The 24,918-nt window shown below is 40.3% G+C and overlaps 1 protein-coding gene across 5 annotated transcripts in view; it reads left to right on the plus strand.

Moving 5' to 3' along the window:
- Positions 1–24,918, plus strand: part of ERC2 (ELKS/RAB6-interacting/CAST family member 2) — a 993,433-nt gene that overhangs the window by 523,685 nt on the left and 444,830 nt on the right. For all 5 annotated transcript variants that reach the window (XM_086367446.1, XM_086367443.1, XM_086367447.1 and 2 more), the window contains one exon: positions 17,221–17,356. In XM_086367446.1, coding sequence (XP_086223572.1) covers positions 17,221–17,356 — 136 coding nt within the window. The remainder of the gene's footprint in view (positions 1–17,220; positions 17,357–24,918) is intronic.

Raw genomic sequence — 24,918 nt, forward strand, 5'->3', positions numbered from 1 at the left:
GCCACCTGATGTGAAGAGCTGACTCATTTCAAAAGACCCTGATGCTGGGAAAGATCGAATGTGGGAGGAGCAGGGGATGACAGAGGATGAGATGGTTGGATGGCATCACTGACGCCATGGACATGATTGGGTAAGCTATGGGAATTGGTGTTGGACAGGGAAGCCTGGCATGCTGCAGTCCATGGGGTCGTAAAGAGTCGGACACGACTGAGTGACTGAACTGAACTGAGGCTAGTCATAGCTTTTCTTCCAAGGAGCAAGCATCTTTACCATCTGCAGTGATTTTGGAGCCCAAGAAAATAAAGTCTGTCACTGTTTCCATTGTTTCCCCATCTGTTTGTCATAAGTAATAGGACTGAATGCCATGATCTTCATTTTTTGAATGTTGATTTTATTTATTTATTTTTTCTTCTCTTATTTTTTTTTATTTTTAAACTTTACATAATTGTATTAGTTTTGCCAAATATCAAAATGAATCCATCACAGGTATACATGTGCTCCCCATCCTGAACCCTCCTCCTTCCTCCCTCCCCATACCATCCCTCTGGGTTAAACCAGCTTTTTCACTCTCCTCTCTCACTTTCATCAAGAGGCTCTTCAGTTCTTTCTTCCTGCCATAAAGGTGGTGTCATCTGTGTATCTGAGGTTATTGATATTTTTCCTGCAATCTTGATTCCAGCTTGTGCTTCATCCAGTCCAGCATTTCTCATGATGTACTCTGCATATAAGTTAAATAAGCAGATTGTTAGTATATAGCCTTGATGTACTCCTTTCCCAATTTGGAACCAGTCTGTTGCTCCATTTCCAGTTCTAACTGTTGCTTCTTGATCTGCATACAGATTTCTCAGGAGGCAGGAAAGGTGGTCTGGTATTCCCATCTCTTTCAGAATTTTCCACAGTTTGCTGTGATCCACACAGTCAAAGGCTTTGGCATAGTCAATAAAGCAGAAATAGATGTTTTTCTGGAAGTCTCTTGCTTTTTCGATGATCCAGTGGATGTTGGCAATTTAATCTCTGGTTCCTCTGCCTTTTCTAAATCCAGCTTGAACATCTGGAAGTTCATGGTTCATGTATTGTTGAAGCCTGGCTTGGAGAAATTTGAGCATTACTTTGCTAGCGTGTGAGATGAGTCCAATTATGCGGTAGTTTGAACATTCTTTGGCATCACCTTTCTTTGGGATTGGAATGAAAACTGACCTTTTCCAGTCCTGTGGCCACTGCTGAGTTTTCCAAATTTGCTGGCATATTGAGTGCAGCACTTTCACAGCATCATCTTTTAGAATTTGAAATAGTTCAGCTGGAATTCCATCACCTCTACTGGCTTTATTCATAGTGATGCTTCCTAAGGCTCACTTGACTTTGGACTCCAGGATGTCTGGCTCTAGGTGCGTGATCATACCATCGTGGCTATCTGGATCATAAAGATCTTTTTTGTATAGTTTTTCTGTGTATTCTTGCCACTTTTCTTAATATCTTCTGCTTCTGTTAAGTCCATACCATTTCTGTCCTTTATTGTGCCCATCTTTGCATGAAATGTTCCCTTGGTATCTCTAATTTTCTTGAAGAGATCTCTAGTCTTTTCTATTCTGTTGTTTTCCTCTATTTCTTTGCATTGATCACTGAGGAAGTCTTTCTTATGTCTCCTTGCTATTCGTTGGTCCTATGCATTCCGATGGGCATATCTTTCCTTTTCACCTTTGCCTTTTGCTTCTCTTCTTTTCTCAGCTATTTGTAAGGCCTCCTCAGACAACCATTTCACCTTTTTGCATTTCTTTTTCTTTAGTATTGTCTTGATCACTGCCTCCTGTATGAACCTTGTCCATAGTTCTTCAGGCACTCTATCTATCAAATCTTATTACTTGTATTCACAGTGCACTTTTTTTATAATAGTAAAGGCTCTGAAAAGTCCTGCAGCGTAAGAAGCTAGTTCATACCTATTTATGTCATCAAGGCTTATTGAAGCCTAGCCTTTCTTTTCTTGTTTCCTGTTTCTGTTTTGTTAACAGTTATTAACATCTTCCAGAGTTAGTGCTGCCAGAACACTCTCTGTAAATCTCCGAGTGAAGAAAAACATCACCAAGTAAAACTGAAATAGGTGGCATTACAGTGATGCATTTTGGAAGTGGTTAATTGTGTTGAGGCAGTTGTGTGGGAAGTGGTTTGTTCTGTCTTCTCATACATTTGGAGGGAAGTGGCTTGCACCCTCTTTGATGATAATTCTGCCATTTGGATATCCTTCATTGATTTTCACTTTGTCCACCACTCACCACTGATTCTGTTTTAATCGTTGACATTAGACTAAGAGTTACAAGAGGTTTGAGTTATGAGAAGAGTGGAAAGACCATGCATTTATTTTTCAGAGAGTTATCATGGGGATAAACACTTGGGAAAGTATAAGGATGCATAAATTTCCATAACCACTTATTGGCCATAAGTTAGGCCTTTCAAATGCCTTAGGTTACATTGGTGAAAATGTTTTGGAAGAAGTTTGGGAAATGGAAAAAATAAGTCTGTTGGGTAGATATGAAGTAAGTAGTCCCCAAGAAATATCTGAAATTGGCAATAAAAAGATTGGGAAACCATTCAAAAGATTAGCACAAACAAAGGTTTGCTATGCTAAATCACTTCAGTCGTGTCCGACTCTGTATGACCCCATAGACAGCAGCCCACCAGGCTCCGCCGTCCCTGGGATTTTCCAGGCAAGAACACTGGAGTGGGTTGCCATTTCCTTCTCCAATGCATGAAAGAGAAAAGTGAAAGTGAAGTCGCTCAGTTGTGTCTGAGTCTTAGCAACCCCATGGATTGCAACCTACCAGGCTCCTCTGTCCATGGATTTTCCAGGCAAGAGTACTGGAGTCGGGTGCCATTGCCTTCTCCGAAACAAAGGTTTAAAAAGTTAAAAAAAAAAAAAAATTAGCATGCAATTTGAATGTTGGTTAATGTCCAGATATCTGCTGTCCAATATGGTAGTTACTAGCCACATGTAACTATTTACATTTAAATTAACTAAGATTAAATAATCTTGAAAAGTCAATTTTGTAGTTGTAGTAGCTGCACTTTGGCTATTCAGCAGCCACACATGACAAGTGGCTACTGTATTGGACAGAACAGAACAGTTCCATAACTGGAAAAAATTCTGCTGGGTAGCACATAAGGTAGAAAGAATTCTGGTATGGTCCCCATGATCTCTGACCCCTAGTTTTCACACTCTTGAATAACCCCCTCCACTTGAGTTGGGCAGGACCTGTGACCTATATGTAGCTAAACAATATGGCAAAAGTAATGGATGCCGCTTCTTTGAATAAGTATGTTATATGGCAGAGAGGATGGGATATCACTCCTGTTGTAAGACTCTTCCTTAGCAGATTGGAGAGAGAGATTCTCCTGCTGGCCTCAGAGAACCACACAGCCATGTGAACTGCCTGTGCAGAGTGCCACATGGCAAGGGACGATGACAGCCATGTAGATGGCAGACAGCCTCCAGCTCCAGCCTGCAGCCAATGAGGAGCTGGGAACCTCATTCTACAGCTGCAAAGAAAGGAATTTTTCCAATAACCTGAATGAGGCTGGAAGTACGGTCTTCTCCATTTAAGCCTACAAATGAGAAATGCAGTCTGGCTAACATCTTGATTTCAGCCTGGTAAAACCAGGAGCACAGGGACCAGCCAGGCTTTGCCTGAACTTCTGACTCACAGAAGCTGTGAGATAATAAATAAGTGTTTGTTTTAGGCTGCTAAATTTGTGGTAATTTGTTAGGCAGCAGGGGAAAACTGATTTGGTGTTAGTCTAAACTATCTTTGGGAAGTTCTGATAAGCCGTGCCTCAGATGGTCCAGATCTTAAAGAGAGTATAACTTACTTATTGAGGCTGGTGCTTTGCCTCCTGTTAGGGAAAAGAAAAAAAAAGGATTGTATCTCTCTAAATAGATATATGTATTGAGATATATATCTATATGTATATATAGATATAGATACAGATATATATATATATAGATCTAGCCAGAATGACCCATTTACTTTTGTGGCAAAGCTCTCATAATAATGTACAGTAATATAGCATACTAGATGAGACCATGAGCTTAGGCATCATAGAAATGATGGCTCAGATTATGGATCCTCTGCTTATTAACTATATTATATTGGGTCAGTACTTAACCTCTCTAAGCCTCCTTTTCTTTATCTGTAAAAGGATGTTGTTTTTACTGAAATTATATTTTTATAGTGCACAGTACCTGGCACATCTGGTAACAGAGGGCAGTTTTATTATTTAGCGATATTTTAACATTGATTTCTGATAGGAAGTAATATAAACTCTAACACATTATTCCTGTACTCTAGTTTGGAAAATCAGCATAAAAGATTTTTATCTTCTTATGCCTTCACTCTGTTTTATGTCTGGGCTTCTACAGGCCAATTCCAGGTTGAATGCAATAAAAATAGGTCTTGCATACACGAAGTGCCCCTGTGTTCATAGGTTGGCTGTATATTGTCTGGGCAAATCGCCCCCAACCTCTGGCCAGACTGTGGAATGTTGGTTTCCTCAGACATTAGCCCCCTGGGGGTCAATTTTCACAGTTTCCATATGTTTTTATATTACCCCAAACTGTAAATACAACTGACACCCTACCAAATTGGCCCTAATGTTCGTATGTCTAATGGTGGAGTTGGAGGCTTTTATAAAAAACAATGCTCTGTGGAATTGTGGCAATTATACAAACGTTTTGTTTCTAAAGTATTCAGATTCCTTTTTTGTTTTTTAATTTGAAAAGAACTAAATGATGTGCAAGGAGAAAATTGGAGGGAACAAGGCAGGAGTTTTAATCTTAGGTCTGGGTCCTTTCTTGGTTTTGCACCTGTGGCCCCAGAAGTTCTGTCCTGTGGTCTGTTACCTGTTATCTGCGGTTGTCCTTGGTCCTTTGTGTTTCTCTTACTTTCCATTTTTGTTGAACTTCTACTTTCGTCTTTGCTTATTTTATCATCTCCCAACTCTTAATCTCGATTTAAGTCTGTTTGTATGGGAGGAAGAGCCAAGCTCATTATGAGGCAGTGAAGTCCCAGGATATGAAATACACTAAACATTTCTACTTGTGGAGGTAGACTCATGCATAAAAGCTAATCATTTGTTCAAAAATGGTCACATTGAGGTTAACGGGTCCAGAGACCGGAAATTAATGGGAAATTGCATGGTGTCCTTGTTGGTTTTTTGTTCAGCTTCCTAGCTGGGTCTTTATTTCAGTAACTATCACTGCCCCCATGAAGTCTAAAGCTGTTAAGCTCCCACCTTCCATTCCAGAGCTCCCCTGGCTGAAAGCTAATATTCTTGGGTAATTACCTCATATGTATCTAGTTCTCTAACAGTCAACCAAGTTGCTTCCCGGCATCCTGTGAAGTTTGGAGTGGTGTGCCTTAAAGTAGCTGAACTATGGAACAGCGAGTGTATCCTGAGCATGTCTGTTTCTCCTCCCTAGAGTTTTCTGGGGCTGCTTGAGAGAAGAGAAAGTGAGACAGTGGTGTGAAGGAGTTCTGCGACATTCTGCACAGCTGGTTGGCACGGCACAGATAGTAAGGGGCTGGGGGTAGCCTCTGGGCCAGAATGATTCAGAATTCTGCCTCTGCTGCCCAGTTATTCTGTAACTTTCAGCTGTAAGAATAATCAAAGGACTTTTGATTAATAGGGTTGTGAGGATTAAGTGAGCTAGTGTATGTAAAGTGCCTAGAGCACATCATGGGCTGTGAGGATTTGCTGCTGTGATTGTCATTACCTGGCTTCAGCAACCTGTGGCTCATGGGCCAAATTCAGCCCGGCCACCTGTTCTTATAAATAAAGTTTTATTCATGTACAGTCACACCCATTTGGGTACATGTTATCTGTGACTGATTTCATGCTACAATGACAAAATTGTGACACAGTTGAATACTGTTTACAAAGGTTGCATAGCCCCCAAAGCATAAGTTATTGACTATATATATAGCCTTTTATGGAAAAAAGTTTGCTGATCCCTATTTTTAGTCTTTAGAAAGCTTTTCTAAGCAACATAAATGAGAACAAGCCATCAGCCTGCTGTGAACTGTGTAGTTGTTTTTTTTTTTTTTTTGAAGTATCTATTGAATATAAATTAAGACCACTATGAGGTACCATTTCACACCAGTCAGAATGGCTGCAATCCAAAAGTCTACAAATAATAAATGCTGGAGAGGGTGTGGAGAAAAGGGAACCCTCTTACACTGTTGGTGGGAATGCAAACTAGTACAGCCACTATGGAGAACAGTGTGGAGATTCCTTAAAAAACTGGAAATAGAGCTGCCTTATGATCCAGCAATCCCACTCTGCTAGGTATACACACTGAGGAAACCAGAAGGGAAAGAGACACGTGTACCCCAATGTTCATCGCAGCACTGTTTATAATAGCCAAGACATGGAAGCAACCTAGATGTCCATCAGCAGATGAATGGCTAAGAAAGTTGTGGTACATATACACAATGGAGTATTACTCAGCCATTAAAAAGAATACATTTGAATCAGTTCTAATGAGGTGGATGAAACTGGAGCCTATTATACAGAGTGAAGTAAGCCAGAAGGAAAAATACCAATACAGTATACTAACGCATATATATGGAATTTAGAAAGATGGTAACGATAACCCTGTATACGAGACAGCAAAAGAGACACTGACGTATAGAACAGTCTTATGGACTCTGTGGGAGAGGGAGAGGGTGGGAAGATTTGGGAGAATGGCATTGAAACATGTAAAATATCATGTATGAAAAGAGATGCCAGTCCAGGTTCAATGCACGATACTGGAGGCTTGGGGCTGGTGCACTGGGACGACCCAGAGGGATGGTGTGGGGAGGGAGGAGGGAGGGGGGTTCAGGATGGGGAACACATGTATACCCGTGGTGGATTCATTTTGATGTTTGGCAGAACTAATACAATTATGTAAAGTTTGAGAACAGAATAAAATTAATTTAAAAAAAAAAAAAAAAGAAAGAGAAACAAGGCTTATTTATTTTGGACTCAAGCTTTTAGACTTTCAGTTTAACTTCAAGAATGACTATAGGAATGAGAACTCTAGGTTGTCACTGTGTTTTTACCAGGTAATGCTCTGTTACATCCATTGGTCCACTTTTATTTTATTTCTTTTTTACTTTATCCGAGTTTCATTTCATTGACAATAAACTGATATTCATTATATGAGATTGAATTCTTCTTTGTAGAAGAATTCTCATTCTCAGAACTGCACGACCAGCCCATGCCCTCTGGGTCACCATACCTACCTGGGAGACCAAGTGATAAGAAATTTATTTAGTAGCAAGAGCCAATAGAAAGAGCCAAGCTTCTTAGGTAATCATGTGACCCTTACAATGGTATTGTTTAGTCTGCTTGATGAAAGAGTGCCTTATTAATAGATGCCCATGGATTGAACATTGACTTCTGAAGCAGGTGAGAAAAAGGCCTTGCCTTTTCTGTTTGAGTTTCCTCTGATGACAGTCCTACCGAGTACATCTAGAGGAGGGCAAGGAGGTATCAATGAGGGTTGCCTCTCTCTGCTCTCTATCCCTGGGGTCTTCTCTAACAGGCCCCCGTCATCTCTTGTCTTGAGCTTAGGCTGTCAGTCATTGGGCTCCATTCATACTTAAGGTAGTGCTCCTTTGATACTTTGGGTGAGGAGATTCTGCAGGGCTAGAATAAAGGAGAACAGTTGAAAGAAGTCATCCCTTTGAAATCTCTCCTACATGAAATATCTATAGAAAAACAAACCCTTCTCTTGCTAATTGTGACCATTTTCTGCTCTGTAACCTTTTCTCTAGGTTTTCTTGGCTCTTGTTGGCAAACGAGGTGAGGGAAATAGATACACACTTTAGAAGAGTGTTATTTGGGTCAGAGGGTTCAGGCTAGCATTTATAAATTATCCACTGTGTTCAAGGGACTGTTGTAGGAACATTAGGCTTATGAAATCATTTAATGCCTCCCACCCACCATGAGATAACTTGCCCAGAGTCACGCACTTTCTAAGTGTCGCCTCTGAGATGAGAATACAACCAATCTGGTAGCTAAGTCACTGGTCTTGGGCATCTTACTATCTTGTTTCTTGACCTGCTTTGTCTCAAATGATTCACCCATTTCTTTAGACTGAATGAGGAATAGACATATAAAATCTTCTCCTCCAAGGAGAATTTTGCTGGTGGAGTCAGATACTCTAAGGTGAAAAGTTAGGACTCTCATTGTCTCTGGGAAGCTCCACTTCTCAAGTTTTCAAATCTGAACACCTGCTTGCCTTTAACCCTTCTTTCTTTAGGAATATTATCACGTTCATGGTATACCTGACTGTCCTGCTACTGCTACTGCTGCTAAGTCGCTTCAATCGTGTCCAACTCTGTGCGACCCCATAGACGGCAGCCCACCAGGCTCCCCCGTCCCTGGGATTCTCCAGGCAAGAACACTGGAGTGGGTTGCCATTTCCTTCTCCAATGCATGAAAGTGAAAAGGGAAAATGAAGTCGCTCAGTTGTGTCCGACTCTTAACGACCCCATGGACTGCAGCCTTCCAGGCTCCTCCGCCCATGGGATTTTCCAGGGAAGAGTACTGGAGTGGGGTGCCATCGCCTTCTCCGCCTGACTGTCCTAGTACATGATAAATGTTGTCAGTCTAAGTTATGTTGGCATCATGTACTTTAACTGAGGTGGCCTAATCTCTGGATCTTCACGCAACCCCAGACACCACAGGAGAGGTGGGAACAGAGAAGAGTGAGATGGGAGGCTATTCACCGCCAGGGAATGAAGGGAGAAAGGACTACAGGTAAGGAGGGGAGGGAGAATCTACTGAGGAGGGAAGCCAAGAAGGGAGCATGAGGAGATAGTGGGCATCCTGCTGGAGGGTTTTGGTAAGGACCTAGGCAGTCATCGATGCTCCTGGCCCAACTGGTAGGCTGCTCTTGAGTGGAGGCTGCAGAATGCAAAGTTCAAGAGGTCTGGCTTATTCTGGAACTAAGTCCTAAAACCTTGATCCTACTTGTTGCCTTCTGTCCGGAGGAGAGTAAGATTCAAGTAGCCATAGCTGGCCAGATACTTTTTTTTTAAGGAAGGAATATCATGCTCATGATATTCAGCACATTTGTGCATGCTCTAAAAATATCTTTAGAGTATTTATGACAGCTTTCTAAAATTTATAGCTATGCTGAAGTACTGAATGGTATTTACAAGCTTTTTAAAAAAATGGAATCATCTCAGAAAAGGTAAAAACTTTCATTATGGCAAATTCAGCATGCAGTACTCATCGTCAGTTTCCATTGTGTGTGTGTGTGTGGCCCATCTACTTGTGCAATCACTTCAGGATCCCAGCTCACTTACCCAGGCTTGTCGTGACCTTCCTGCGACTCTTCTATTAGGGTAAGGTTCCAGGAATGTAACTTATCTTATTATTAAGGAAATCACAAGTAGAAACTAAATGTATGACAAAAGGGGTATAATATTACATTCCAAAGTCCATTGTCTGAAGTATCTGGAATACCTGCTATTCTGGTGAGGGAGCAAGACACTAAATATGTGTTCACAGTATTGCACAGGACACCATTACATTCGTATTGTAAACTAAGTGTGAGAGAGAGGGAACATCCTGTAGTCTGTCTAAGCATTTTGCGTATGCAAATTCATCAACTCTTCACAATAACTCTGAAAGTGAAAGTGAAGTTGCTCAGTTGTGTCTGACTCTTTGCGACCCCATGGACTGCAGCCTACCAGGCTCCTCTGTCCATGGGATTTTCCAGGCAATAGTCCTGAAGTGGATTGCCATTTCCTTCTCCAGGGGATCTTCCCAACCCAGGGATAGATCCCGGGTCTCCTGCGTTGTAGACAGATGCTTTACCGTCTGAGCCACCAGGGAAGTCCAGTGGTCTATAAAAGTGAACCATAAATACAGAGAGCGCACTACCCCATGAGTAACCTACATTAACCAATAATGATGAACCAAACAAACGCTCCAAATAAAAAATAATAATAAAAAGCTACTTGTACAACACTGCTCTGAGTTGCACACAATTATTCCCATTTCATGTGTGAAGTACAGAGAGGTTAAGAAATTTGCCAATGGCCACATAGCTATAAACTACTAGACTTCCAATGGAAACCCAGGCAATCTGGCTCCAGAGTTTATAGTACTAGTCCTTGCACTGCAGCTGCTCCTGGAAGATTCATAGAACTCAGAAAGTATCTTCCATTGTGGTTGTACCATTTTACACTTCAAGTTAAACCTGCATCTAGTTACTTATCCAAGAGAAAGGGAAACATATGACCATGGAGGGGTGGGGGGGGGACTTGTATAGTAATGTTCATTGCAATCTTATTCTTTAGAAAAAAAAAATCAGAAAGAACCCAAATATCCACTTAACAAGGGAATAGCTAAATAAAATGTGGTATACTCATAGTAATGGAATAGTATTCAGCAATAAAATGGAACTTACATACAACATTTTGAGTGATATCAAAAATCCTAAACTGAGTCAGAGAAGTCAGACACAAAAGAGCATATACCATATGATTCTTTGAAGTTCGACAATAGACAAATACATGTAGATAGAAGTTAGAGTAGAGATTACTTTGTCACAGAGGGAAGGAAGGAACATGAGGCTAGGGGATGGCAAGGTTCTGGTCAAAAATCATTGACTTGTGCACTTAGTATCTGTGCCCATCCTTGTCTGTATTTATACCTCACTTAAACACCTGCACACAAATACAGTAGGATGGGAAAGCTCCCGCTTCTTCAATCTCACTATCTTCTTCAGTGATAATTGTTGTTTACAGATAACTCCACAGATAACTGTGGAGTTTCCAGGAGTATATATACAGGCTATTTCCATATGAGTGCATGTATACATCCCAATAGGCTTTTATATTTTAACATAAGTAGGATCAGACTATATGTATTATTCTGCAACCTGCTTTCTTTTTTTGGTTAACAATATCATGGCATCCGGTCCCATCACTTCATGGGAAATAGATGGGGAAACAGTGGGAACAGTGTCAGACTTTATTTTTCTGGGCTCCAGAATCACTGCAGATGGTGACTGCAGCCATGAAATTAAAAGACGCTTACTCCTTGGAAGGAAAGTTATGACCAACCTAGATAGCATATTCAAAAGTAGAGACATTACTTTGCCAACAAGGTTCGTCTAGTCAAGGCTATGGTTTTTCCTGTGATCATGTATGGATGTGAGAGTTGGACCGTGAAGAAGGCTGAGCATCGAAGAATTGATTCTTTTGAACTGTGGTGTTGGAGAAGACTCTTGAGAGTCCCTTGGACTGCAAGGAGATCCAACCAGTCCATTCTGAAGGAGTCAGCCCTGGGATTTCTTTGGAAGGAATGATGCTAAAGCTGAAACTCCAGTACTTTGGCCACCTCATGCGAAGAGTTGACTCATTGGAAAAGACTCTGATGCTGGGAGGGATTGGGGGCAAGAGGACAAGGGGATGAGATGGCTGGATGGCATCACTGACTCGATGGACATGAGTCTGAGTGAACTCCGGGAGTTGGTGATGGACAGGGAGGCCTGGCGTGCTGCAATTCATGGGGTCTCAAAGAGTCGGACACGACTGAGCGACTGATCTGATCTGATGTCTTGAAAATTTCTTCCATGTCCACACTTCAGTTTTGCCTGAATGTCTTTAGCTAGCTTAGGATTCTATAATATGAATGTACTTGATTTCTTCAGCTAGTTTCCTTCTGATGGACAGTTCAGTTCAGTCACTCAGTCGTGCCAGACTCTTTGCAACCTCATGGACTGTAGCACGCCAGGCCTCCCTGTCCATCACTAACTCCTGGAGTTCACCCAAACTCGTGTCCCTTGAGTTGATGATGCCATCCAACCATCTCATACTCCGTCGTCCCCTTCTCCTCATGCCTTCAATCTTTCCCAGCATCAGGGTCTTTTCCAATGAATCAGTTCTTCGCATCAGGTGGCCAAAGTATTGAAGTTTCAGCTTCAGCATCAGTCCTTCCAGTGAACACCCAGGACTGATCTCCTTTAGGATGGACTGATTGGATCTCCTTGCAGTGCAAGGGACTCTCAAGAGTCTTCTCCATCACCACACAGTTCAAAAGCATCTGATGGACAGTTAGGCATTTATCAAATTTTCATTTTTACAAAACTACAAAAATTGTTGTACACGTGTATCTGTGCACACATGCAAGCATTTTTGTAGGCCACTTGCCTAGAAATGGGTTTGCTGGGGCAAAAGGTATGTACACTTCAGTGTATACTTACAAATTGGTTTCTAAAAATGCTTTTTAAATGACTCTTGTGACATATGACAGAGCTGGATTCCTGAATCCTCTCCAACAATGAATGTTATCAATTTAAAGATTTTGAGAGCAGGTAGATTAAAAAATGACAGACATTGTTTCTGCAGAGATTTTAAAAGAAGGAAGCTTTCTTTTAGTTTATATGCAAAAATACACATGCTCTTAGAAGAACATATGCTTCTCCTGGCCTATATTCTAGGCTATGTCATAATAGAGAACAGTTTCCTTTCCTTTGGGAAGAATGAAAAAGAAGAGAGATGCTAAGCCCTGAAAGTCTGATAAGTGGGAAAAAATTTGGTATTAAAGGTAGGAGAACTAAAAATCCTAAAAGTTTAAATAAATGAGATCTCACACCTGGTGAAAGTAATATTTACTTTGAGTGTCTGAGAAGGTGTAAGGTTTTTGAAAGTATTTCACATGGTTTCTAAATTCAAACATTATTATTGTATCAATTAGATATATATTAACATAGAGAAGTGACAATGACATCAATGCAAGCATTCATTCAATCAAATGAGTATTTTTGAAAGTATGATGCTCTCTCAACAGCAAGTTAGAGAATACTTTTATTTTAATTTGATGGACTATTTTAGTGAGAATAGCAGGATTCTGTCCTCTCTGACTTTCATTCCTTTTTTAAAAAATGTATTTTATTTGAGATAGAGTTAGTTCACAATGTTATATTAATTTCTGCTGTATAGCAAAGTTATTCAGTTATACATATACACACACACACACACACACACGCACATATTCCTTTTATGTTTTCTTTTCCATTATGGTTTATCATGGGATATTGAATATAGTTCCCTGTGCTATAAAAAGGACCTTGTTGTTTATCAATTCTCTATATAATAGTTGGCATCCGCTAATCCCAAACTGCCAGTCCACCCCTCCCCACCTCCCTCGTGGCAGCCATAAGTCTGTTCCTTATGTCTGCTAGTCTGTTTCTGTTTGATAGATCAGTTCATTCGTGTCATACTTTAGATTCCACATTTAAGTGATATTATAGGGTATAACAAATGTCTTTCTCTGTCTGACTGGCTATACTTAGTATGATAATCTCTAGGTTCACCCCTGTTGATGCAGATTACATTGTTCTATTCTTGTTTATGGCTGAGTAGTGTTCTGTTGTGTATGTGTTTGTGGACATGTGTGGTGTGTGTGTGTATATATATAGACTTTTAGATTTTTAGGTTGCTTCCAGGTCTTGGCTATTGTAAATGGGCAGTGAACTTTAGGGTGCATGTGTCTCTTCAAATTATAGTTTTCTCCGGATATGCACCCAGGAGTGAGATTGGAGGATCAATGGCAACTCTAATTTTAGTTTTCCGAGGAACCTTCATAACGTTTTCCATAGTGACTGTACCAATTTCCATTCCTACTATCAGAGTAAGAGGATTCCCTTTTCACCACACACTCTCCAGCCTTTGTTATTTGTAGACATTTTAATGATGACCACTCTGACTGGTATAAGGTGTAGTTTTGGTTTGCATTTTTAACATCTTCTCTTATGCCTATTGGCCTTCTATCTATATGCTATCTTTGGAGAAATGTCAGACATTCATTCTTAATATGGTAGCCATTGTTGATCTTGAGACCTATTGGAATTTTAAAAGTGCTGACTTTTTAATTTTTAAAATTGATGTGACTTGCTTTATTAAACTGGTCAATTTAAGGTGAACACAGAAAGCTGACCCTATTACTGTACTCTCCCACTAACCTCTATTCACCACTGGATCCAATAACTGCTTTTTTGAAGAAACCTTGTGTCTTGAATATATTTTAATGATGTTTCCTTGCAGAAAAATTTCACTCCAAAAAAACCACATTTTTTTCTAGAACATGGAGTAGGTCAGTTTCTGGCAGGGCCTTGGCATGCCAGGGTGCCTAGTGGGTGGGAGTTTGGAAAGTGGGTGTCATTGACACTGTCCTCTGAGGCAGTACTGCCCGAGGGCTTTGTCATCTGCACCCCCAGGGACTCTACCTTCTCAAATTTAGAGACAGTTGAGATCTGTACTGAGTTTAGCCTGATTTATGCACTGTGAATTTACTCTTGCAGGTGGTAAAAGGACTGATAAGTCACTTCCAAATCTATATTCTTGGAAATGTCAAATTTATTGGTAGTAAAAATCACTATGATAATTCATTCCAGTGAGCTTCTGTGGGTACATTTACTCTTCTTCAAGGGATCTCAAATTTTTTAATTTCATGACTTCTCTACCTGCCTCCCTCTCTCTCCTCCTACCCTGAAAATGGCTGTTTCTGACCTGTGCTTCATGAACTTATGGCTTCCCTAAGGGGCACCTGGAAGAGAGAGTGTCTAGTAGATGAGGTGCTGATTACCTGTTCCCACCCCACCCCACTCCTTATCTCAATCCTACCTCTGGCAGAGCAATTTTTCCTTCCACTTTTAACTTTCAAGGAAACTTTCAGTCTAAGAAAGACTTCTACCCATAGAAATACATTTGAAAATCATAGCACTCCTGTCAAGGAGTTTGCATACTGTATATGTATCTCTTGATGTTCACGTGTACAGAGACAGGATGGTCATTTTTATCACCTTACTCTGCACTGATCTATTAGGCCCAAATCCTAAGCAGTGCCATTCAAAACCCAACCTTTCTAATCACTGGAGTCCTAAGTAAGTCAGTATTTGAAGGAATGCTTGGAGAATTTGATGATCGGCCTCCATCACAGAGTCCAAACTTTAGTTTCTCTTTTTTCCTAGCTACTCATTCTTAATTTAGGAAAGCTTTCAGGGATTTGTGGATTTTGAAATTTTTTTTTTCTTTTTGGATTGAAAAAACCACTGCAGTATCCCAGGAGATAAGGTCTAATATGTTCAAACTGCTTCAAGAACTATGTAGGAATTTTTTAACAGTGCAAATGATGTTTGTAATAATAATCTATTGTATTTAACCCTGGTACTTGCAGGGGAAATATTTAGCAATTAGTTCTATATAAGTGTGGAATTTAAAGTAATAAAAAGAAGTATTTGGTTATAAAGATGTTCTCTAATTGAACAGTCTCACTAGTGTTATGGACCTCTCCATCGCATTCTGTTACTGATCTTACTTACTATGCAACAAGAAAATGTGCTTCCCCTGGCTTAGTGTGAACTTTAGAACCTCTATATTCTTGTTCAATTAGGAAGCAACCTAATAACACCTACATAGTAACCAAAAGACAGTCTTCTAAAAGTAGATTAGTGTGTACACTTAGTTCATAGCTTCATAGGTATATAATACTATATCACTAAAACTGAGAAATATCAGTGATTATCCAGTCCAAATAATGAGTAACAGAATGGTTATTCCACCTCACCTTTTATCCCCTTAATAGGTGCCACCAGGAGTATTTAAATCACTGCTTCAGTTGGTTCTGTAAATATTTGTAAAGAGCCAAAGTGTTCAGAATATTTTTATTAGCAAGATTTCTAATAGATTTCTCAGCTTAATAAACAATTCTCTTGAACTTTATTTTCTTGGCATTGGAGGGTGTAGGGGAGTATATAATTTCATAAGGACTAGAAATAAGGGTTTCTTTTTGAGTTTGCTACCACCTGGTTATTGTTTCATCTGGACATGTTTGCTGTTTATCATCTAATTCTCATCTCATCCATAAGTTTGCAAGAGCAGTGGTACTCAATACCCTTCTGTTGGGAGTCAGGGCTCAGTAACAGTGGCTGACTCAGCAGTGCTGGGAAGAGGTCACAGAAGGATTACTGGGGACCCCCAGGTGACTCTGCTCCAGGGCTCTCCTCTTCTGGAATCACTGCTCCTGAGCGCTCTGTACTGCCCTCCTGTCTCCTCATGTGTTGGATTAGATTTATGGGAGCTGCTGTCGACATGGTTGCCTAAATCTGTGGAATGTTTTGCTAAACGCTGCTGGTGAAATAGTCCACATGAAGTCTGTAACTCCCTCCAACATACACACCTTTTTTTTTTTTAAGAAAACTGTCTTCTATCCTTAGTCTTTTATTCACTTGATTGCTTTATGATTTTTCACTTTGAAATCCTATAGATTCATTAAGAACTTTTATTCCAACCACTCAGGCTTTATTTAACATGGTGATTAGCCAAAGTGTTACTCTGCTTGAGCTACGTGATGACAGTGTATTTGATTGGAGCCTTGTAATTATTATTTTAAAGTCAAAGTAATAGATTATGATTTCAAAATAGGAACATGATCCAAAAGAATAATAGTAATTAGAACAGCAACCACTTAGAAGAAGGTAAATGCCCCCATCACAGACCACAGGGCCCTCTGTGTGGCCTGAGTCCCACCTACCTTTGCAGTTCCATTTCCTATCTCACTTCTTTCCCAACCCTGTACCTTCCTACACCCTGTCCCCCCACCTTGCCTGGACTAGCTTCACTGTACCCTTCCAGTTGATTGAAGTAACTGGGTTGTTTCCTGCCTTGGGAATAACACCTGCTGTTCTTTCTACCTAAGGGGCTCCTCCACTAGTGTCTCCTGGGTGGGATCCTTTGAGTCTCACCCATAGTCTTGTTTCCTTAGGAGGTTTCCCTGACCACAGTGACTGAAGTCATTCCCCCACCATACTGCTTGTCCACATATAATCACATCATCATCTCTCATAGCACGCTATTTATTTCCTTCAACATATGGAAACCCAAGTTGTGTGTTCTTGGTACTTGTCTGTCTCCCCCCAGGACTTCTAGCTCCATGAGGAGGGTGAAGACTATATCTGTCCCGTTCACCACAGCAGCCTCACTGCCATTCTGGCACCTGGTGTTAAGTGGGTGCTCCAGAAATATTTGTGGTTGAATGAATGGAATGTTTTGACGTCCTAAATTTTCCTGAACACATATCAAAATATTCTATACTGGGCACTTCTATTACGATAACACATTATCTTCCAATGGCTGAATTTAACCAAGCTGTGCTGACTTTTCTCAGGCATATGAAGGATCAGAACAAGAAGGTGGCCAACCTGAAGCACAATCAACAGTTGGAAAAAAAGAAGAATGCCCAGTTACTGGAAGAAGTCCGCAGGCGAGAGGATAGCATGGCTGACAACTCTCAGCATTTGCAGGTGAGTCTAGCCTTCTCCTCTTAACCCTTAAATAATTGGAGATCAATTCCCTCCAAAATATACTCCTTGCTGTGGGAAAGCATGCATGGAAATGGTGGATGTACCTTTGCTCTAAGTCCCGCACTAACCATGTACTCCCAGGGAACCCAGTGGGTCTTTCTGAGTACAGAGCAAAATAGTGCCCAAGAAAGGCAGGTTATGGTGGAACTTGCTCAATCTGCACACAGTCTCTTGGTTCCTGTGCCTCACCTTAAAAGGTAAGGGCTGCGGTTATAGAGTTGGCAAGAAGCTTGAAACAGAAACGTCTTCCTTTTAGAATTATATTGAACTTGTTTTGGTGTCAGGAGTGAAATGTATGGATGTTATCACAGAAGGTATTTGGAAGAGGATGCATCAAACTGATTTCAGACATTTTACAGAACTGGTTTTGTTTTGTTCAAAACTCCAAGGCTCTGATCATTATTCTGTCTTTTCTGTGGAATATAGTTATCTCTGAATGGATGGCCCTATCTCAGAAACCAACTGGCCGACTGAAAACACCAATTTTTCCTCATTAGCCATCCCTATTTTTGGCGAAAGAGCTCTCCCCATGTGCTCAATAAAACATTCAAGCTAAAACAGGGCATTTGCTTTGAAGTTCCTTTATTTATTCCAGTGTGCCTTTAAACAGAGCAGTTCAAGTTCGAGTTGGCCGGAGTTCATGTTAGATTCTGCTTATTAATTAGTGTCTTTCTCTAGTTATATATTAGGTTTCCTCCTTGGAGATTGAAGAAGTTAGATAATTTCAGAATGTACTCATAATTCTCTTTTTTAATTGACCGAAAGAGAAATAAGTAATTATTCCAGAGTAGGAAATACAAGGAAATGTCTTGCATAGAACATGTCACAAGGTGGTTACATAGTCAATATTAGTTTCTTTTTTCTCTGTATTCTGGAGGTGCCCTGATGATGTCAATCAAACTCCTTTACATTGATGCCTGATTTGAGTATCATGATGGTAGCATCAAGTCCTTTTTTCCCTCCTGGGATCATCTTTGGATGGACTAGTAGTTTATTTCAATCCATGGCTTCCTCAGTGTTTTTGAGAAATCAGTCTCGGGGTTTTTTGAGAAATCAGTCTCCCATGAATCATATGAGATGTTATATTAGAACCTACAAATTGAGATCATAACTAAAAGTTGCAGAACTATATTGCCTTGTCAGACGTGTATTCTTATTCATGCCTTAGAGTAATGTTGGTGATTTTATATATGGTAATACTAGAGTCTCAGAAAAGGTATGAAGTAGCATCCTAGTAAGTGGTAGACATGGAACTGACTTCAAGTTTTCCTGCCTTCAAGAAACAAATGGAGAGGAACAATAGCAGTAGTGGATCCCATTTATTAACTTTTCAGTATGCTGTGTATTGTGCTGTTTTTGGTTCTGTCAGCTGGGTTTGTTGGGACTCTTATTTCCAAGTCATAGGAACACAACAAGTTGAACTAAGAAGAAAAAAGGGACTCTGTTGGCTCAGTAAACTGAAAATTCCAGGAATAGACCCCAGATCTTATAACATGAAGGTATTCACACAATAGCATCAGGAATCTGTCTTTGTTCTACTCACAGGCGTGCTCTACTCTTGGTTGCCTTGATTCTCAGGAAGGCTGTTCCGCAGTGATGCCAACTATGGCTACCAGCATTCAGTCTGCATTGTACAAGTGCAGTCACCCCAGGGGGAGGAGAAAGGTTCTTTCTGAGGAGTTCTGGCAGGAATCCGAAGGCAGATAGAATGAATAAATTGGCCAGGCCATGATCAACTTATATGGTTACCTGGAGTCTAGAGAAAAAGGGTTAACCTCACCCAAGTCACATGGTCTGAGACTGAGGACAAGATATCCCTCACACAAAAGAGGGTTCTGCTCAGAAGGGATGCTGGGCAGATAAAATCACAGAGATCCATTATAACCATAGTATGGGGTAGATTAACTGTTATCCCATTTGATATATGAGAAGGAGGAGGAGGCCCCAAATTATTCAGCTAGTAAGTGGCAGAGTTGGGACACAAATCCAGATCTGACTGTCTTCAAGTAGTGAGAGTTCTAATTAAGAAAGGAAGGCAAAAAAAAAAAAAAACAACAACAACCTGTGGAGTGGCAGAGAGACTTCATGAAACAGTGGGATTGGAGCTAAGTTTGACATGGAAGGGATGGAGCAGTAGGGCAGGCTCACCAAGCAGGAGAGCTATCAGAGAATGTACAGAGGTTGCATAGCACAAAACATAACAAACCAGTTGGTCATGGTGACACAGAGATTAAGTGTTGTTATTATCTTCCTTAACTGACTCTGGAGCTAGAATGCCTAGGTTTCAAGCTTCCAAATTTACCAGCTGAATGTTCTTAGCAGGTTATTTCCCTGAGCCTCAGTTTTTCATCTGTAAAATGGGTATGATCATTGCACCTACTCCAGAGTTACTGTGAGGACTAAAGAGTCAGTGCACGTAAAGAATTTAGAACTGTGCTTGGCACAAGATGTGCTCAAAATAAGTGTTAGTGATTGACTGTTTTTATATTGGGTTGGTCAGAAAGTTCATTCAAGTTTTTCCATAAGAGGTTATGAAACATTAGAAGCATTTTTTAGAATATGTATTATGTGTGGGTATTTGTGCAGTTCTGCTGATATGTGTTGAGCATCAAAGTTTCTGTTTTTTTCTATATATATAGTAATTTTTTTCTTTTCTAAGCACATGTCTAGTTATGGAAATTAATGTCTTGTTTTGGCCCATGAACTTTTGTATAGCAATATTTTCATAAGGGCCTTGATAACTACCTCATAGGCATATTCATAAAAGATAGCATGGTCTGGAATTGCTTAGTTGCATTCCTGACCACCCCAAATAAAGGAAAGCATTTGAAATGCAATAAAAAGTAATCACGATTAATTTTGATGAAAATGTCTCTGGTTAAGGTTAATAGAGAGTGAAACTCCCACTTTCCTGGATTGTGAAGCAGATGTACTCAGATGCAGTAATTACTGCCTTCTGAAGACAGAACTTTTCTTTCTGGGGGCACTTGATTTTTTAGTTTTACTGTTGTTTTAGGTACTTCCTGTTTATAAGTTAGCCTGCTAATCCCTTAAAGTTTCAGTCAGTTGATATCTGGTTTCGAAGGCTGGTTGGTTGATTGGTTGGTAGATGTAAGTTTGGCACCTACTAAATTTGACTGTGGCTCAGATCATGAACTCCTTATTGCCAAATTTAAACTTAAATTGAAGAAAGTAGGGAAAGCCACTAGACTGACCATTCAGGTATGACCTAAATCAAATTCCTTATGATTATACACTGGAAGTGAGAAATAGATTTAAGGGACTAGATCTGATAGATAGAGTGCCTGATGAACTATGGTTGGAGGTTTGTGACATTGTACAGGAGACAGGGATCAAGACCATCCCCATGGAAAAGAAATGCAAAAAAGCAAAATGGCTGTCTGGGGAGGTCTTACAAATAGCTGTGAAAAGAAGAGAAGTGAAAAGCAAAGGAGAAAAGGAAAGATATAAGCATCTGAATGCAGAGTTCCAGAGAATAACAAGGAGAGATAAGAAAGCCTTCCTCAGTGATCAATGCAAAGAAATAGAGGAAAACAACAGAATGGGAAAGACTAGAGATCTCTTCAAGAAAATTAGAGATACCAAGGGAACATTTCTTGCAAAGATGGGCTCAATAAAGGACAGAAATGGTATGGACCTAACAGAAGCAGAAGATATTAAGAAGAGGTAGCAAGATATGCAGAAGAACTGTACAAAAAAGATCTTCATGACCCAGATAATCACGATGGTGTGATCACTGACCTAGAGCCAGACATCCTGGAATGTGAAGTCAAGTGGGCCTTAGAAAGCATCACTACGAACAAAGCTAGTGGAGGTGATGGAATTCCAGTTGAGCTATTTCAAATCCTGAAAGATGATGCTGTGAAAGTGCTGCACTAAATATGCCACCAAATTTGGACAACTCAGCAGTGGCCACAGGACTGGAAAAGGTCAGTTTTCATTCCAATTCAAAGAAAGGCAATGCCAAAGAATGCTCAAACTACCACACGATTGCACTCATCTCACACGCCAGTAAAGTCATGCTCAAAATTCTCCAAGCCAGGCTTTAGCAATACGTGAACCGTGAAGTTCCTGGTGTTCAAGCTGGTTTTAGAAAAGGCAGAAGAACCAGAGATCAAATTGCCAACAACTGCTGGATCATGGAAAAAGCAAGAGAGTTCCAGAAAAACATCTATTTCTGCTTTATTGACTATGCCAAAGCCTTTTACTGTGTGGATCACAATAAACTGTGGAAAATTCTGAAAGAGATGGGAATATCAGACCACCTGACCTGCCTCTTGAGAAACCTGTATGCAGGTCAGGAAGCAACAGTTAGAACTGGACATGGAACAACAGACTGGTTCCAAATAGGAAAAGGAGTACGTCAAGGCTGTATATCGTCACCTTGCTTATTTAACTTATATGCAGAGTACATCATGAGAAACACTGGGCTGGAGGAAGCACAAGCTGGAATCAAGATTTCTGGGAGAAATATCAATAACTTCAGATATGCAGATGACACCACCCTTATGGCAGAAAGTGAAAAGGAATTAAAAAGCCTCTTGATGAAAGTGAAAGTGGAGAGTGAAAAAGTTGGCTTAAAGCTCAACATTCAGAAAACTAAGATCATGGCATCTATCCCATCACTTCATGGCAAATAGATGGGGAAACAGTGGAAACAGTGTCAGACTTTATTTTGGGGGGCTCCAAAATCACTGCAGATGGTGATTGCAGCCATGAAATTAAAAGACGCTTACTCCTTGGAAGGAAAGTTATGATCAATCTAGACAGCATATTGAAAAGCAGAGACATTACTTTGCCAACAAAGGTCCATCTAGTCAAGGCTATGGTTTTTCCAGTGGTCACGTATGGATGTGAGAGTTGGACTGTGAAGAAAACTGAGGGCCGAAGAATTGATGCTTTTGCACTGTGGTATTGGAGAAGAGTCTTGAGAGTCCCTTGGACTGCAAGGAGATCCAACTAGTCCATCCTGAAGTAGATCAGTCCTGGGTGTTCTTTGGAAGGAATGATGCTAAAGCTGAAACTCCAGTACTTTGGCCACCTCATGCGAAGAGTTGACTCATTGGAAAAGACTCTGATGCTGGGAGGGATTGGGGGCAGGGGAAGGGGACGACAGAGGATGAGATGGCTGGATGGCATCACCGACTCGATGGACTTGAGTCTGAGTGAACTCCGGGAGTTGGTGATGGACAGGGAGGCCTGGCGTGCTGCGATTCATGGGGTTGCAAAGAGTCGGACACGACTGAGCGACTGAACTGAACTGAAACTTGACTTATTCTACACCAGCATTTTGTAATGTTTCAACACCCTGACTTCATGATTTTGACGAACCAAATAGGTATTATATCCAGGAAAATCTTAGATAAAAGCGCTGCCTGCAACAGTAATAGCTGTTGGATCAGACTCCAAAGAGAGATCGAAGAGATTCATCCAGTTGGTATGAAAATTGGAGACAAATTTTAATGTAGATAAAGTGACCATGTTATTTATTATCCAAACTAGTATAGAAGCAAAAACTGGACCATTTCAGTCAAACCTAAAAATGCAGTCATATTAAGAAAGATTTTACAAACTCACCCTTCTTTAGTTCCTAAGTTTATAGTTTTATGGCAGGAATTGCAGGCTCAAGTGCCTTCAGGGTCTAGATTATTAATGTAAATAAGAAACAGGTTTGCATGTAAGAAAATTTATGATGTCTGGGTCTTTCGGCCTTTTTTTTTTTTGGTAGAGATGTATCAGTTAGCAAGTGCTACAATAATGCTGTGTAGCAAATCACCCCCAAATCACCCCCCTCAATGACTTTAAAGCACCAATAGTTATTCTCACAGATTTTTAGGTAGACAAAGCAGCTCAGCTGCTCCAGAGTGAACTAGGGTGGGTACGTCTATTGCTCACTCAGGTCTGTGAGTGGCTGGACAGCTCTCTTCCATATGGTTTTGTTCTGATGCTCAGGCTGAAGGGGCATCAGTAACCAAGGAAAACTTTCTATGACAGTAGCAGAGACACAAGACAGAAAGCCAAAAGGTGCTATGTCTCATAAGGCCTAGTCTTAAACTAACACTGATTTTTCACCCCACTTCAAGGCACATGGTTAAGCTAATAGTCAAGGTTTGGTGATCTACCCTCTGTCCAAGAAGAGAACATTGTAAAGAAATGGATATAAGGAAGGGTGAAGAATTGAGACCAGTCATTCAGTCTGTTAAAAAGAGATAATGTTTGGAAAAATATTTCTCTATTATAAGAAAAACAATAACATAAATATAATGAAAAATTGCAGCTGCAATAGCTTTAGTCTATGGATGAAATTGAGAGTGGCAGAGACTGTAGGGAACTCCAGAACGCATGCCTCATTAAAAGAAGTTGGGACCACGAAACTTTGGCTAAATTGATATTGCCATTAGAGTGGGTTAGGTTTGAGGGACCTTCTGATTGCCATAAAAATGTAAAATCTTATGTGAAATCCATGAATTTTAGAAAATCGATTCACTTTTTTAAAGCACTCTGTGGGTCCAGTGAAGCACATGTGCTAGTGAATTGAGTGTCGGTTTTTAGCCTCTGCTGCACAGCCTCGTGCTCTGATCCTGCTGGTTTCATGTGGTATAAGTAGAGATTAAGAATGTACACTATCTAGCTCAGCCTGACCCATTGAAGAGAGATGGCAGTTTAGTGTATTTATGGTTTTTTTCCCTTTTTGTTGTTATTGGAAAATACCTTGAGTGGCTTAAATTATTGTTCCTCAGAGGAGATACCCACAATATATAGGAATAGAGAGTATTCTTAAAGTTCTAAAAAAAAAAAAATTTTTTTTTTTTGAGAATTGGCAAAGAGGGCAGGAAGGGAGAGATAAAGAGCCATGGAGTTGAACTGTCCAGTATTAAAATAGTGGCCCTTACTATTTTTAGCACAGGACCTTGAGCAAGGCAGAATCTCTCTGGCTCTCACTTTTTTCATCTGTAAATGGGGATTACACTCTGTGGCTCCATGGGTGGGTTAAATAAGATGAGGTTTATGAAAGAGCCTAGCAGAGTACCTGGTCTATGTGAGGTTCAGTTATTAGAGCTTTCTCCCGGAGAGACTGATAATGAGCTTTTAAATATAGAAGACAGTGACCAATGGGAGTATCACGCAACAAATCCTTTGCAACTATTTTATGCTGATGAGTAATACAGATATAGAGAACACACCAGTAAATGAAAGTTTCCAATAAAGCATTAAAAAAACATTTTGGGCACAAAGGAGGAAAAATTAAAACATTTTTCAAGTTTATGTTGAATTGTCTGTGAAAGTAAGATGTGAAAGATCGTGATTTTCTTGTATAATTCTCTAGAACTGTTCCCCAGGACACAGATTATGGAGCATAATATTTATGTCTGGCCTTGGGGCTTTGGGCTTCTGTGTGTCCCACTAGAGCCCACATGGACATTTTTCAACAAGGTGTTTTGCCGGAGATTCCCACTAAATCGTCATTACCAGAATGGGAT

This window comes from Bos grunniens, chromosome 22 (assembly GCF_055505025.1).
Source record: "Bos grunniens cultivar Pamir isolate PY7600 chromosome 22, Bosgru_T2T1.0, whole genome shotgun sequence".
In the NCBI taxonomy this organism is placed as follows: Eukaryota; Metazoa; Chordata; class Mammalia; order Artiodactyla; family Bovidae; genus Bos; species Bos grunniens.